Raw genomic sequence first — 17,425 nt, 5'->3', positions numbered from 1 at the left:
GTGGTGGGCAATGACCATCTCCAACAAGAGAAGTTCACCATTCCCCTCTGACATTCAATGGCATTACTTACGCTGAATCCTCCATTATCAATATCCTGAGGGTTACCATTGATGAGAAGCTAAACTGACCAGCCATATAAATGCTGTGTTACAAAAGCAGGTCAAAGGCTGGGAATTCCGTGGCGAATTTCAATTCCCCAAAGCTGTCTACAACATAAAAGGCATAAGTCAGGAATCTGATGGAATGCTCTTTGTTTACTTGGAAGACACCAGCTCTAACTATGCTCAATAAGCTCAGCAAAACAGACCACTTGATTGGTACCCCATCCACTACCTTCAACATTCATTCCCTCCACCAAGGCTCAATGGCAATAGTGTGTACCATCTACAACATGCACTACAGCAATTCACCAAGGTTCCTTCAACAGTGCCTCCCAAACCAGTGACCTCTATCACTTAGAAGGACAAGGGCAGCAGATGCACGGTAAGATCTCCTACAAGCTACACACAACCTTGACTTGGAACCATATCGCTGCTCCTTCACTGTTCTGGGTCAAAATCTTGAACTCTCTTCCTAACAGCACTCTGGGTGTACCTGTGGGTTCACGACCACCTTCTTAAGGCAATAAGGAATGGGCATGAATACCAGCCTAGTCAGTAACACCCACATCTTGTAAAAGAATAAACAAAGTTAAATATTTGTTTATTAGTACTGGTGCATTTGGAAGATTTCGGGGCAATTATTTTGCAATTTAAAATATTGAGAGGGAGCTGATAGCGCAGAACAAGAGAAACTAGTCCTGCTGATTGGGGAATCCAAGAGAAGCGCACATAGCCTAAAAATAAGAAGTGAGCCTTTCAGAAACGAAGTCAGAAGACACCCTTTATTTAGTTATTCAAAATCTTTGTGTCCTAAAGCACTTCACAACTGATGAAGTACTTTTGAAGCCAAGTCACTATTATAACATAGGAAAGATGGTGGTTAATTTGTACAAAGCAGACTGCCATTAATAGAAATATGTTGAAGGCCAGATAATCTGTTTGTTTTGACGATGATCGATGTACAAATATTGGTCCAGCCTCCAGGAATAAGTCTCCTGCTCTTCTTCAAAGTTACGCCATGGGATCGTCTACCTAAGACAACAGACAGGGATTTTGCGTAACATCTCCTCTGAAAAACATAACCTCCAACGGTGCCTCACACCCTCAGTATTTATCATTCTCAAGTCCTGGAGAGGCACTAGGAAATTACAACCTTCTGACTCCCAGAGGCAAGAACCCTACCAACTGAGCCATGACTGACACTGGTCGGTAGAAGTTTGTAACTCTCCCACAGATGGTTGTTACGCTGGGTCAATGACCAGTTTAAAATCTAAGAATAATAGATTTCTGTTAATCAAAGGTATTAAGGAATAATGAGGCAAAGGTGGGTATATGGAGTTAGGTCCCAGATCAGCCACTGAATGGTAGAACGCGTACAAGGGGCTAAAGGACCTACTCCTGGTCCCATGATCTGAACATAGAGAATGATAAAACTATCACAATACCTTGGTACTGCTCCCAGGACAATCAGGTTCGCTTTCTGTTTGTTATTTCCAATTACAGCATTCTTCATGTCACTGCACAAAAAATTAAGCAAAAACACAAAACAATGTTTTAAAAAAAAATCACCAAAAGCGAAGTGATTTGATCTTTTCAATGTTTAATTTCAAAGTAAAATATTTTGTTTCCAAAATTTGTGCTCCTGGGGACTATTCCCACAATTTCAGTGGTGTTCATTTTGAACCAACAGTCTGGCTGTGGGCCACATATGGCCACCATCAGTCTTCCACTTGTGTATTTTTAGGCCAGCTGTTAAACCTGTTTCAGGTGGCATATGTTTCTAGGATACCCTTCTTTATTGTACTTTGTGAGGTTACTCTTGGCTTTTAAAGGGGTACTCAAGTACTATTTGTTGCGCTGATATTTTAAGATCCAAGCTCATCTCATGTTTCAGGAAAATAAGGTATTTCCCTCTAGGTTGACAATGCAAACCAAACAAAATGATATTTCAGTCAAAACTCATTGGAACCATGTATTAAGCCTCTTCTTTTGAAACGAGATCTGCAGCCATTGTTTACAAGACTGATTAAGATAACACTTCCATTGTTATTTATTATAATCTGGAGATCATTTAAATGTGGTTCTCTTCAGTACTTTAAATCGAAGCATCATGCATGTTGAAAAAACACATAATTATGGTTTTCAACCAAGATTCTGAATATTTTGTATGTAGCTATTTCCATAAAACCACTTGCATATAAAGAACATCAAAGTATCTTTAATTGCCACAACTGAGACCATTTGTTCATTCATTCCCAAAAGTTAAATTTATGGTCTGCATTATAGATTGTCATTAAATTAATTAACTGCAGTCTATGTGACTGATTGGTTTATCACAAGTGAGACATAGTTTACAAACTGTAATGAAGTTTACCCAAGGATCCAGAAGAGATGGATTACATATCCTCATATAGTACTTACATAACACCTTGCAACACCTTCTGGGGGTCAGGATCAAAGAGCCGGTCAACATAATGACGACTGCTGGCTGTAACTTCCTAAAGAGAACAAAGTGCTTAGATTAATGGCTGCACTTTGCCTGAACAGGATTCCTGCTGTTAGCAACTAGACAATTATCAAGGTTAATCTCATGGTCAACAATAATCTATTACCAAATTGTATGATTTTTTTCACAAAATAAATGCACCACACTAAACAAGAAAAGCGGTCAAGATGATGTGTATCATTTTACAAATAAAATTTCCACTCTATTCTAGACCAATGGCTGAGGTAACACTGCCACATGCACTAATCTTAAATGAAAAACACCTTATACAAGTATGGGTAAATATTCTTCTTGTGCATGCTTACTTAACAACTCTGCAGTGTTTCTCCTTCAAAGTTTGGAATTCAGGCATGAATCTATCACACACAACACAAATGTGCACAAATTGCAGCATCTAAGGCTCTGTCCGGTAGTGATGGAGGTAATCTAACTTCGTCAAAGTCATTCCTGTGGAGGTTGACTTGCATACTAATTGTTAGTTCCACAGTAAGCTTTCAAGAACATGTGGCTTTTCTTTTGCCATATTGTGTGCCTTGTTGTACTGCTGGTCAAGCTTAATTCTTCTTCTGGCACGCAGAGATTATTTCAACCAATCAAGCTGACTCTGTACAGAGGAAAGCTATCATTGATGTTTCCATGATGACTGTCCACCATGTTAAACAATATTTCAACAGATAGCAAATAGGCAAACTGATCAAAATGTATAAAGGCTTTGCTGAGAAATGCACAAATGATTAAAGAGCACATGCATCCAATCGAATGCAAGTACTGAGATCATGTGCCCAACAATTACACATTTATTAAACAAAATTACAATTAGCTGCATTTGGATTCCTAATTTACAAGGCAGTGACTAATGTAGTGTACAACACTATTAGACTTTAAATCTGAAGTAGACAAAAGCATTAGTACTTCAAAGCAAGATCTCAGACATACAATATTAAATATATTCAACTTCAAATTTCAGTGATGCTTGCCATTGCAATACAGCATTTTTTTTAGATAATGCTGTACTGTCTGGCACTGGTGCTCAAGATGCAAATATTTTGAATAAGCATAGTTTGCATGAATAAGTGCAACAAACATTAAAATTGGTTTCTTACAGAAACTGTATCAGTACATATATAGCAGCATAAGAGATGCACAATATTATCCCACAAGCTTGTTTATTAAAAAATTGTTTATTAATATGTTGAAGATGCCATATAAAAGTGTTCCAAGGAACTTCACAGGGGCATTATAGAACAAAACTTGACACCAAACCACTTAAGGAGATATTAAAGTTAGGTCAAAAACAGTTTGTCAAGTTTTTAGGACTGTCTTATAGGAAAGCAAGGTAGAAAGACAGTGGTGTAGGGAGGGAATTCCAGAGCTTAGGGTCTCAGCAGCTGAAGGCATAGAAACCAATGGTAGAATGATTAAAATTGAGGATCCTTAAGGCCAGAATTAGATGACAGCAGATATCTCAGCGTTGTGGGACTGGAGCAAGTTGTACAGCTGAAGGAGATAGCAGAGATAGGGAGCACAAGGCCACTGATTAAAAACGAATAATGTACATGCAACATTATGATTGATTTGCTTCATTTCATTAGCACAGTCTCCAGCAGAATTTTTAAAAATATTGTGTTATATCAGTGTTACAGAGACTAGGCTTTATAAGCAATATACAATGTCTGAAATTTTCTAATAACACTCCAGTGAATTTGAAAACAAAAAAAGGCATCACAAATATGGTGGAAAAGAGTATTTAGTGATAAATTGAGCTAGTTGGTCATGAGATGCAGCAGGGTCCACCAGTCATTAACATTATGTATAGTCACATAAATCCATTAATATACAGCAAGGCAATCTAAACCACATATCCAGAATTACCTCTATATTTCATGAATTTCTCCTGGCCTAACTTCTTAGGTTTCTCTAACATTCATATTTCGGTGATTTCAGTCAAAGACAAACACGTCGTTCAGTGCACTGCCAAAATGACACTTTCAATCAAAACTAGATGGCTATAACCACTTACCACGAGTGACACAGTGATCAGCACTGCTGCCTCACGGTGCCAGGGACACGGGTTCAATTTCAGCCTTGGGTGACCATCTGTTTGGAGTTTGTACATTCCCCCCATTTCCTCTGGGTCCTCCAGTTCCCTCCCACATTCCAAGATATACAGGTTAGATGGATTGGCCATATTTAGTGTCGGGGGATTGGAGGGTAAGCGCGTGAGGTTACGCGGATAGGGGATTGTCAATGGGATTGTCGTCGGTGCAGGCTCAATAGGCCAAATGGCCACCTTGAGCACTGTATGGACTCTTTAGACTCTACCCTCCCTATTCTGTACTAATTTGAAAGAATAGTACATTAATAAGCCAATGCTACAATGGTGAATCATAAAGGCATCACTTAATAAAAAAAGTTTACAACAAGCTTTGTTGCGCACACTGGCTGAGTTGAGCTGAGAAAGTACTATCCCACTTCAGATCAATTCCATCTAGAGCAACTGAAAAAAATCTCTTTAAGGCAGTAGGGCCACCATTAACAGATCAAAATCCACAACACAGAAATGTCCATAATGCTGCAAAAATATCACCAAGCCAACAATCTATTCAGAAGACATTAAAACTTTCAGCTGATGTGACTAGTTCAGAACTAACTCAATAAATTTAAATGTCTAGATAACGTAGTGAAAAAGGAACATTCACAGAAAGCTTTACCCTCATCTGACCACTGCCATAAAATATGGAAAATATTAAATGAGGACTGAATAAGAAGTTGGAAAAATATCACATTCTAGGCAAACCACTAGAGAAAATTGTTAAAGAATTCCAGATCCCGTCCCTATGGCCATGGTTGAGATCTTTAAATGAGTTTATTTTGATAATGTTTATCCTACAATTTTAGCATGGTTACAAAATTATTTGTGCAACGTAAAAATTGTAATGTAAATCCTTATCCCAGATCGAACCCACATACCATAGAGGAAGGATGTGATTGACAGGATGATGCAGTCTCAAACTGCTTGGTCTGAAACAATATGAACTGTGAGAGATTTAAAATACCTTGGAAGCTCTGCAAAATTCTTGGGCAATTTTAAACGTACCTTGTTTCACTTAAATGTTTGGAAAGTAGTCACTGCATTCTACAAACATTTAAAGTTTAACTACAGGGGAAGAATTAACTATAGACACAAAGCCTTCACCTCAGTAGAATAATTAGAAAGGCATGCAAGGGCACTATTAGACAGTTATCCTTTAAACAGAAGGAGGGAGAGAGCTAAAATTTTAAAGATGTTCACAGCCACAGATGCAGCCTAAGGTGCTGGGTGTTTCTCACATGTTCTGTTTTAAATATCAGGTTTCCAGGATTTTGCTTTAGATTAATTTATTCTGCTCCACTTCCAGGAATGTCCACCTTGAAGTAGTTCTGATCACTCAACTGAGTTTCCATTTCTTACATGGTTCACCTTGGTTATTTCTGTTTTCCTTCTTGTGGTTGTTCAGGTAACCAGTAAAACTCACTTTCACAGACACACCTCTTTCCTTGGCATATTATCCAAGGCACTACATATGAATTCCAAATTAAGTTCTGCTTTTGTGCTTCAGATCCATACATGCTAACAGACATTTCTATCATTCATGCACCTCAAGCCAAAGTTCTCACCCATTTCCTGCGATCAACATATACGTTCACTTTTCGGTGGTGGTACTGGTAATGTTTCTGGTGTATCCATTTATAACTCTGAACTCATCATCTGATTCTCTATTGCTTCTTTGCACTATCATCCCTGCTGCCATTTAATCACTCCTGTCCTCCACTCCATCACATACCTTCCCCCTCAACCATTTCCTTTGCTTCTATGCTTGCTTGTAAACTTAAGCCTAATAACAACTTCCAGTTCTGATGAAAGGACTTCAACCTAAACATTAACTTGGTTTCTTCTCTATAGACATCACCAGACCTGTTGATAATTCCCAGCATCTTCAGTTTGCAGTGTACAATAAGCAGGCACATTCAGATTCTACAATTTATTGCAAAACTAAAAACATTATTCACAAGTGTAAATCAACGGAAGGAGTCCAATTGCAGCACAGCTGAGCATCACAATTAAAAGATTAGCTTCAGTAAACAAACAAAAACACAATAAAAACTTTTGCATTCTATCTTTCACAATTTCAGAACATTACGAAGTACTTCACAACCAATTAAATACTTTTGAACTGCAGACATTGTTGTAAAATAGAGAAGTGTAGCATGTGAACTTGCATACAGCAAGATTCCACAATTAGCAATGAAAACAACAGCCAAACTATTTTAGCGATGTTATTTGTTCAAATGCTCTTAACCAACAATCTAATCCCCACCTTTTATAATGTCATGGTACATTGGTTGGGAACCACTGATCAAATGGGCACTTCCAAATGCAGACGGATGAAGCTCAAGAGCTCAAAATACCAATTCCTTGGAGGTGCAAGTATCAGGAGATAAAGCAAGAAAAAAAAGATTGACAGAGTTTGGGTTTTAAAAATAGGGGCCAAGAGTAAATAAGTAATGATAAATTTATACAAAAAAGGATCAGTCACAGTTAGGATTGCTGTCATTGAGTACCCAATTTCCAAAGAACATCAAGGTCAGTGTAGCATATTTCACCAGGATGGCACCAAGAATGGGAAACTATAATTGAGCACATCTCTTACTGAAGATTTGAGAATTAAAGGATTACTAGGGAGAGATATTCAATATAAATTGTTGGTGTGATAAATCAATTGAACCACTTTGGATCTAAAAAGGATAGAAAACAGTGCTTTCTGAATGGTGGTAAGCTATAGCAGTGCCAGTCCAAAGAGATTTCCAGGTCCAAATATACATCCAGAAAGGGTGGAAGCTGCATTTCAATAAATTGTAATAAAAGTATATCTAATTAAAGGGCTTCCCCACCATATGCTGTTCCCCTCACTGAATATTTATATCTCACCAGCATGACATTGACGCTTGTGAGGTGAGGTTACCCCTTAGCTGTGGGGGAGGGGTTTTATCCAGGTGTGTATGTATGTGCAGGGCCCCCTTATCCAAGAGGGGACGGGTTGCCCTAGTGTGTATAGGAGGTTCTCTGTCTCTGTGGCAATGCCAGCTCTATGAGACTCTGTCCAACCAACGTAACTGCATCAGACTTTTTAAAAAAACTTTAATTGCCAGAATATCTGGGAAGAAAAGCCAGCTGCACAGCTGGGAATTTGCACACCAGTTTTCTCGGCAGAGTCAGCATTTATTTTGGAATAATCCATCCATCAGCTCTGATTCCCTCTCCTACACCTGCTGAGTATTTCCAGCATTTTCTGTTTTTATTTCAGATTTCCAGAAGCTGTAGTGTTTTGCTTTTGAATTGACAATGCTGCTAACACAACTCTAAGAGATATGAGGCAAATGCAAATATGACACTCAGTTGCACATCAGCCATACCCTCATTGAAAAGGTTTGAGGCTCTAAATGACTCTACTGCTGTTCCTATGTTTCTGTATGAGCAAATGCTGGTAGAAAACAACATACATACACAATAAAGGTAAATGTACTTTACAATCAGCAGCAATGTGACTGTGGCTAACATATTACACAGCATTAGGTTAAGAGAAATGTTTTCACATGGACAAAACGGAGCATGAAATACTTTGTCTCGGGGAAACAGTTGAGACAGGGGACATTATATACTTTAACGTAATGTATAAAGGCTTGATGCAGAGTGGGTTCTGGGGAAAGAACACAGTGATACAAGTAACCTTAGATTGCTTCAATAAAAAAAAAGCAGACATTTTGGACGATAAACTATTGATTTAATCTCATCAACAGGTTTAGATGTCAACCTACAATGAGAAAATTGAGTATCTGACAGATAAATATTGTTTTAAGCCCCTGGGTATTCACTTTCTGGGATACCAGAAATTTTACTTTCACCAAGCAGTGGCTTTTGGATATGGAATACTGCAGACAGGCTGGGCATTTTTGTTCGTCTCTTCGAAATCCAACTGGTGTTCATCACAGACGTAGAACGACACAGAACAGGTGACGGCCATTTAGTCCATTCTAGCTGTGCCAACTCTTTGAAAGAGCTTTCACTCCAATTCTCGTGCCTTTACCTCAACAAATCTTCTGAGTGTACATCAACAAACTGTACACTTTATAGAATCACAGGATCCCTACAGTGATCATCAATTCTACACTGACTCTCCAACAGAGCATCTTTGCCTAGGCCCACCCCCGTCCTATTCCTGTAACCCCACGCATTTACCCCATTAATTCCCCTAACTTGCTCATCCCTGGATACTAAAGGAAATTTAGCATGTCCAATTCACCTAATCTGCATATCTTTGGACTTACGCAGTCAATCCATGAAGGCACTCATTAAATGATATAACCTCATTAAAGTATAATCTGACGTAAAGTTTATTTTAAAACATCTGCAACTTTTAAGCCAATGTTGAAACATAAAGAAATTTTAACCCAACTTAACACCTTCATATAATGAGCACTACATTGCCTCCTGGCTCATGCTCCAATCTGTTTTAAAGCAATTAAAGTATGCCATGTCCTGCTAGAAAACAGTAATCAAGAGCCAGGCAATATTTCAGCATATGTTTTAATATAAACACATAAGAAATAGTAATGAGGCACAAGCTGTATTTATATTTCAAATCAATAAAAATTATCAAAATTTCAATTCTGCTTTTTGAGTATTTCTTCCCTTGTGCATTAAATAGCAGACACTAGTTCATTTGATTTGCTGTTTCCCTGTTGATAAACGTTTTTACCAGTGCTAAGAACGCAGTTTACAAAAAGTAAAATTAAACGCAGTGGAGTTGTAATTATTCAATCTGATTTACAAACTATAAAAGCAATGCTTATTAAAGTTACAAACATCTGACAACTCAAATTAATGTCAATAGTTTCTTTAGGAATAACGTCGCCTTCTATTTTCAGAGAAATTAAAATTCTCTGCTGAGCTAAATAAAGAGCATGAAATAAGACAATCCAGCTCCATTACCAACTATCCAACACACCAAATGATTGAAACCTCCTCCTTTCTCAAAAAGGGATGCAATAAAAACACTAACTTGACTTCCTTAGCTTGACATCCTCACCATCCTAGTATCAAACAGGTTCCTAGCCTAGCACTTCCCAAACTTTTTCCCCAGTGTGACCAATTTGAAATATCCCAGACTTTGTGTGACCACCACAGGATAAAAATTTGAAGGGGGGGGGGGGGGTAAAGCATTGATCATGCCCCTCTCATTAACTTTCTTCTACCCCACCTTCCTCATAGTGGGAAGTAAGTTTTTCTCTACACAAAAAAAAATCAATACTTGTACCTATTTACAGGCTTTTTTTTGAATCAGCAATTGGGACCTCAAGAGGGCAGTCAATTATGCTATGCCCACCAATAATAAAAAAGCAAGGATTTAGAGGAGCCTCACAATGTCAGTTTTAGTGCCACAGCAGCCATTACTACTTCGGAGCTCACAACCTCAAAATCTTGTCTCACACCCAGTTTGAATAGCTCTGTCCTAGTCTTCAGTCATTTACATTTGCACTTAATCTTCATAGCTCAAGCCCATTCATTGATATCCTGTGAAAAGAGTTAACTTATATTGGACTGTGAACATAATGGAAAAGAAAAGGTTGAGAGATTTGATAAAGGTGTCCAAAATTATGAGGGGCCTGGAAAGAGTAAACAGAGTGTAACTGTTCCATTTGTGGAAGGGTTGAAAACCAGAACACACCAATTTTAGGCAACTGCAAAAAGATTCAATGGTGACATGACGAAAAACATTTTTATGCAATGAGGTTGTTAGATTCTGGAATGCACAGCCCGAGTGTGGTGGAAGTAGATTCAATTGTAACTTTCTAAAGGGGAATGGAAATGCACATGAGAGAAATCTGCTGGGCCTGGGAAAAGATGGGAGAATGGGACTAGCTCTTTCAGTATAGACATGTCACATTGTTTGGCCTTCTTCGGTGCTATAACAATTCTATAATTAGATTTTGGTGGGAGTTTGTAACATGTTTCCTCTTTCATGTTACAATATTGGAGATGTAGCAGAAAATATTTTACATTATACCACAACAAAGACCACATTACACAATACCATATGCTGTTTTATATTTGTTACCTTGCTTTGCACTTGATTACAAACGCAGCAGCTACATAAATATTATGCCACACTTCCCATGTACCCATTTACGTTCCATGTAACACACTGGTCTCATTTAACAATTGAACTATCCCAGGAGCAAATGCAATGTCATTTATCGATTTGAAGACATCATAGTGCCAGGTATATTGTACACAGGTATGACCAATGCCAATTAGAAAGAAATGAATCATCCTGATACTTCCAATCACTATGCCAATGTGGCAGAACAGTAAAATGATGTCTGAACTCTTCTAGTAATTATTCGCTCATCCTGATCATATCTAATATCGTAACAGCATTTTGATCTAACTTCTTATTGTATTACAGCTGGGTCCGACCATAAAAAGTTGGAGTATCTCTGGGAAATAGCCAATTTACCCCTTAGGTCATATTAAATAAAAGATGATTGGCTTTTAATTAATTTTAGCAAATTCTCATATTTGTCACACCTAGGGCATCTCTTGTGCTCTCTAACACAAAAACAAACTGGTATGTTCCTACCAATATATAATACAACAATCTATGGTAATTGTATTAATTGTTTGATTGCACCTTTTTCTTACCTTCATTGTTATACTCAGAGTTCCACTGTATTGCTGTTCTGTAGTGAGAAAATCAAGAAACTGCAGAATTAAGTGACAACAACCACCAAAAGAGAGATCCTTAAAACCTGCACTGGAAAGCAGCTTGCTCCTTATTTTTAGAAATACTGCCTCAAGAATTAGCAAGTAAATTACAATCACTTAAACACAGCTAATGTGAATTTCTACAGTGTAAATATCAGGTTTTTAAGCATACTTTCTAATGAAGAATTACAACATTGAACTTCATTTCTTTTGCATTATCAAGACAACTGAAAATGCTGATTTACTCTGCAAAGAAAACTCAATCATTCCGACTTAGAATTCAAAGCAGGCCCATTAATAGTCAGTGTTTGGGAGGCTTAAGTTAGATTGTGCATCCTTTTGAAAGTGAATGATGCATTCTACAACTGGAGAGAGCTGAACAACAGTAATCAGGTTCCTGAACTGCAATCAGCAATTTTATGCAGAACTTTAACTAAACAATGGTTAACTGGAAGATTATTTTACAAATATCGCTATTCTTTCTTTCCTATATAAAACAATAAATGCCCTTGTGCATCAGAACTGCAATGCATAATCTCTATCTCAGAAGGAACATGTGTGAACTTCAACAATGTTGTGAAAATACCAAATGTCTCTCAATAGTCAAAATCACATTTATATAATTTTAATCAATAATCTATTAAAAATCACAATGTGTTACTAAGGACGTTCAGTAATAAAAATGCATTAACCAGTGTTTTATCTCATATTGACCCATTGACAATGAATGATAGAAAGGAAACAGCTCATACTTTTTCTTTACTGTGAATATATCATGGCATAAAGTAAGCTTGCATCAAAAGTAAGCTAATAGCCGAAACATTTCAAAAGCTGTACAACTAAATGTATAAAATAATCCTCTCTTATCAGTGTGTTTAGTGTTCCATATGGCAGTATCCTAGCAGAAATGTGCCATTATAATATTATACATTGAGTTTGAATATTACAGTTGGCTCAGATTAAAGAGCTAGGGATCAACATTTACAAGGTATAACTTTTCTCAAAAGTGCTCTCTTCCTTTACTAAGAAATTTATTTGCAGGCACACATGTTCCAAAACCACCTTCCCAAAATGCTATTATTTAAGAGAGTACTTTGATCACTGAGAGCACAGGAGATCATTCAGCCCACTGTGTCTGTATCTGGTCTCCAAATGACCAACTGGCCATTCAACTGCAAAGGCAATCACAGGTCAAAATTGCGGTCAACTTTCCTTTCTCTAACTTGAGGGACTGAGGCTAATTAAAGTCAATTAAAGCTGCTCCAACCTTCAAATCCCTTTGCTGCATAATTTAGATAATTTATAACAGTCAAGCTGAATCTGTTCCCAATCTAGCTGGTCAAGGCCTGGCGTCAGAAAAAAGCTAGGTCACAGTTAAAATTTCAGAAATCCTGAGCTGGGAAATGTGGGCCTACAAGATCCTGAGGCAGCACAGCTGCAATCAGTGGCACGGTGGTTAGCACTGCTGCCTCTCAGTACCAGGATTCAATTCCCAGCTTGGATCACTGAGTGTGTGAAGTCTGCACCCACACACCCAGTTCACCCTGTGACTGTACGAGTTTCTTCCGGGTACTCTGTTTCCTCCCACAGTCCAAAAGATGTTCTGGTTAGGTGCACTGGCCATGCCAAATTCTTCCTCAATGTACTTGAACAGGCACTGAAGTGTGGCGGCTAGGGAATTTTCAAAGTTACTTCATTGCAGTGTTAATGTAAGCCTATTGTACATTAATAAATAAATCAAGCAATCCTCATCTTCACTATATAGCATGTAAACAGTGTATTTTGCCACCAGCAAACAGCTGACAGGCGGAATCTCAAAACACTAGATGTTTATGTTATATTTATTTATTTTGCTAACACAGTAATTCCAAACTGAAATGTTTGCAAAAAGCTTAACAAAAATCTAATTGTTTATTTTCTCCACTGAAAACATGAAATTATTTAAATGCAGCCCAACATTATTACCAAAATGCCACCATAATATAGGCTGGTAAATCAGGTTATTAGTAATAACTAACACTCCTCAAAGCTTGCAGAAACACAAGTATATTTAACTACAAAAAAGACTTTTATTTAGCACCATTCACCACCTCAGTACTTGGCTCTTCACAGCTATTATTGTACTTCTGAACCATAGTTACTGTTGCAATGTAGAAACATGACAGCCAACTTGCACATAGCAAGGTTCCCAATCTAGCTGCTCAAGGACAGCATAGTGCCTTTAACATAGATGTCTGAGACCCTTTACAGAGGCATTATAAAGCAAAAATACAACATTAAACTACAGAGGTATCAGGGCAAATGACCAAAAGCTCGGTCAAGGGTGTAAATTAAGGAGTGTATTAAAGAAGGAAAACAAGATGTAGAGGAAGTGAGATTTAGAACCACAAAATGGTTACAAGCACAGAACCTGTTCATTCAGCACATCATGTTTGGGCCAGCTCTATGGAGTGAATTCCAGAGCTGTGGGTTTAGGCAGCTGAAGGCATGGCCACCAATGGTGGAACGAATAAAATTGGAGATGCTCAAGAGGCTGAAATTAAAGAAACACGTACTTTGGACAGCAGGGAGTGCCAAACCATTGAGGAATATAAAATGAGAATTTCAGAATCAAGCCATTTCTGAAGGATTCTGAGAGGTTACAAATACACAGATGAGGACATCTGCAGCAGATGAGCCAAGTGGTAATGTTATGGAATAGGCAGTTTTAGTGAAGGAAGATCATCTTGGGGTCAAACATGACTTGCTGCAAACACTCTGGTTCAGCCTCAGACAACTGTTAGGGAGGTCACTGGGAGCAGAGTTTATGGTGAACCCAAAGGCAATGGATGGTTTCAATATTTCAAATATTTAATTGAAGGAATTTATGCTCATCCAGTACTAGGTGTTGAATAAACAGTCTAACAAGTTAGGAGCAGTGAAGGGGTCAAGAGAGCTGTTGTTGAGGTAGAGCTGGGCATTGTCACCTTACATGTGGAAACTGGCATTGTTTTGGATGCTGGCACCTGGAGGTAACAAGTCGATGAGAACAAAGAACAACAGCTCAGGAACAGGCCCTTCAGCCCACCAAGCCTGCACCAATCATGTTTTCCCATTCAGTCCTACCGCCTGTATCCCACCTGTTCATGTGTCTATCCAGATAAGACTTAAATGTCGCTAACATGTCTACCTAAACCACCTCCCATTGCATTCCAGGTCCTGACAGGAAGGGAACAGTCTTGCTTTCAACAGTCACGGGCATTCAGCCTCTGATCTTCGGGTAAACATTTTCCAAGGTGGCCTTCATGACATACGACAGCGCAGAGTCGCTGAGCAGAAATTGATAGCCAAGTTCCGCACACATGAGAGGATGGCCTCAACCAGGATCTTGGGTTCATGTCACATTATCTGTAACCCCCATGACTTGCTTGGGCTGGCAACATCTCACTTACTGTCCTGTCTGGAGACACTACATATCTCTTTAACCTATGCCTAATGCTATCTCCACTCACATTGTCTGCACCTTTAAGACTTGATTAGCTGTAAAGACTCGCATTCTAATCAGTATTCTGTAAACTGTGTGCGCCTTTCTATGTTCTGTTTGTGATCAGAACTCCCACTCACCTGATGAAGTGGCAAACCCCAAAAGCTAGTGGCATTTACTACCAAATAAACCTGCTGGACTTTAACCTGGTGTTCTGAAACTTCCTACTGTGTTTACCCCAGTCCAACGCCAGCATCTCCACATCATGACCACAATTGAACACAGCATTCCAAATGTGGCTTAACCAAAGTTTTATATGGCTAACATAACTTGCCAATTTTTATACTTGATGCCCTGGCCAATGAAGGCAAGTGTGCCATATGCTTTCTTCACCACCTTTTCCACCTGTGCTATCACTTTTAAGAATCTGTGGACCTGTACTCCCAGATCTATCGAAGTGTCTATGCACCCGATGGTTCTGCCATTTATTTTATAGCTTCCACTGAATTCCATCTGCCATTTTTCTGCCCAATTTTCCAGTTTATCTATATCCTGCTGTATTCTCTGATAATTTTCATCACTATCAGCTACTCCAGCAATCTTAGTATTATCATCCGCCAACTTGGTAAGTCAGACCAGCTACGTTTTTGTCCATGTCATTTATATATATATTACAAATGAGAGATCCAGCACTGATCCCTGCAAAACACCACTAGTTACAGATCTCCATTCAGAAAAACACCCTTCCACTGCTACCCTTTGTCTTCTGAATCCATCTAGCTAGTTCACCCTTGATCCCTTGTGATTTAACCTTTAGCACCAGTCTGCCATGAAGGAACTTGTCAAATGCTTTATTGAAGTCCATGTAGACAACATCCACAGCCCTTCCTTCGTCAATCATTTTTGTCACCTCCTCAAAAAACTCAATCAAATTCATGAGACATGACTTCCCTCATACAAAGCCATGCTGTCTGTCGCTAATAAGACCATTCAGTCTCCAATGTTAATAGATCCTATCCCCAAGAATCGTCTCCAACAATTTCACTATCACTGATGTCAAGCTCACTGGCTGAGAATTACCCGAGTTATCACTACTGCCCTTTTTAAATAACGGGACAACATTGGCCATCCTCCAATTCTGTGGGACTTCACCTATGGCCAACAAAAAAACAAAGATTTTTGTCAGAGGCCCAACAATTTCCTCTTCTGTCTTCCTCAGCATTCCGGGATGGACGCCATCTGGCCCTGGGGACTTGTGTACTTTAATACACCTAACACTTCCTCCCCAGTATACATGACTTGGGGAGGCACCATCAATTGATGTGTCCCTTTCATTTGTGAATACCGATGTAAAGTATTCATTAAGGATCGCACCCACTTCTTTTGGTTCTATGCATAATTTCCCTCCTTTGCCCTTAAGTGGACCAACTCTTTCTCCAGCCACCCTCTTGTTTCTAACATATGTATAAAATACCTTGGGATGTAATGGAGTGGATCAAGGATAAGTTGTTGGGGGACTCCAAAGGAATAGGAAGAAAATCCACTGATTGCAATTCTCTGGCTACAAATAAATAGACAAGTGCAGTTCCACAGAGTTCGGCACAAAGAGGCATTGCAAGAGGATGGTGGGATATACTGCAGACAAGTTAATAAGGAAGGATAGTTTGCCTTTGATAATCTATTTTAGATGTTGGCTCAGGGATAAATATTAGCCAGGACACTGGGGAGAATGGCCCAGCTAATTTCCAACAGTGCCATGAAGTCTTTTACTTCCATTTTAGAGATCAGACCAAAATTGCCTTCAGAAAGACAACATCTCTATTCTTATATAGATTTAGTTTCAAACTTCACTCAGCCTATGGTTTGCTAAGTTTCCATAGGTCAGTTGAACTTTTTTCAAAGAAATTTGAATTTAAAAGTTGCAGAAGGGAGCTGGACACCACTTTGCTTTTCAATTATTTAGTAAATACGTACCTAAAGAAAATTATGTTTGTGAAATAAAACTATGATTTTTCAGAGATGTGAGGAAGGACTTTTTTTAAAAACACAGCGAGTATTAAGAACCTGGGACTCGTTGCCCGCGAGAATGCTGAGAGCAGAGACAATAAATAATTTCAGGAGACTGGATGGCTATTTTAGGGAGATAAATTTGCAGAACTAGTGAAATAATGCCAGGGAGTAGGTACATACTGAATTATTTGGCATGGATTTGATGGGCAGAATGGGCTACTTCTGAACCGTAAATGTCTAAAGGAGTTCCGAAGAATCATTGGACTGTTATCTGTTTCTCTCCCCACTGATACTACAAAACCTGCTGAGTATTTTTTTCCAGCACTTTCTGTTTCTACTCTTATCACTTACTCGTTTCTGAATTAAAGGAACTGCGATTCTTTGAGAATGATCGCTGTAGAATAACAAGAGTGTGGATACGAGTAAACAGGTTTCCTCTCCAATTAAAAAATATACATAAAAATAAAGATCAAAAGCGCTTAAATACATACATCCTTTCACAAAGATATTGCATATCTAATATTAAACTGAGTGAAAT

General features: G+C 38.5%; 1 protein-coding gene across 6 annotated transcripts in view; it reads right to left on the bottom strand.

Annotated features, from left to right (window-relative positions):
• Nucleotides 1-17,425, bottom strand: part of armc8 (armadillo repeat containing 8) — a 91,011-nt gene that overhangs the window by 71,904 nt on the left and 1,682 nt on the right. For 4 of the 6 annotated variants that reach the window (XM_080198472.1, XM_080198471.1, XM_080198475.1 and 1 more), the window contains exons 2-3: nucleotides 2,524-2,600; nucleotides 1,548-1,619 (exon numbers count right to left, since the gene is read on the bottom strand). In XM_080198472.1, the coding sequence (XP_080054598.1) occupies nucleotides 1,548-1,619; nucleotides 2,524-2,600 (149 nt within the window). Of the gene's footprint in view, nucleotides 1-1,547; nucleotides 1,620-2,523; nucleotides 2,601-11,351; nucleotides 11,390-17,425 lie in introns of all 6 variants that reach the window. The other 2 variants (XM_080198474.1, XM_080198473.1) reach the window with 1 other exon arrangement.

Source organism: Carcharhinus amblyrhynchos, chromosome 11, assembly GCF_965287045.1.
Source record: "Carcharhinus amblyrhynchos chromosome 11, sCarAmb.v2.hapA, whole genome shotgun sequence".
NCBI lineage: Eukaryota > Metazoa > Chordata > Chondrichthyes > Carcharhiniformes > Carcharhinidae > Carcharhinus > Carcharhinus amblyrhynchos.
The sequence above is the reverse complement of the archived record's forward strand: the minus strand, read 5'-3'. Positions and strand labels throughout refer to the sequence as shown.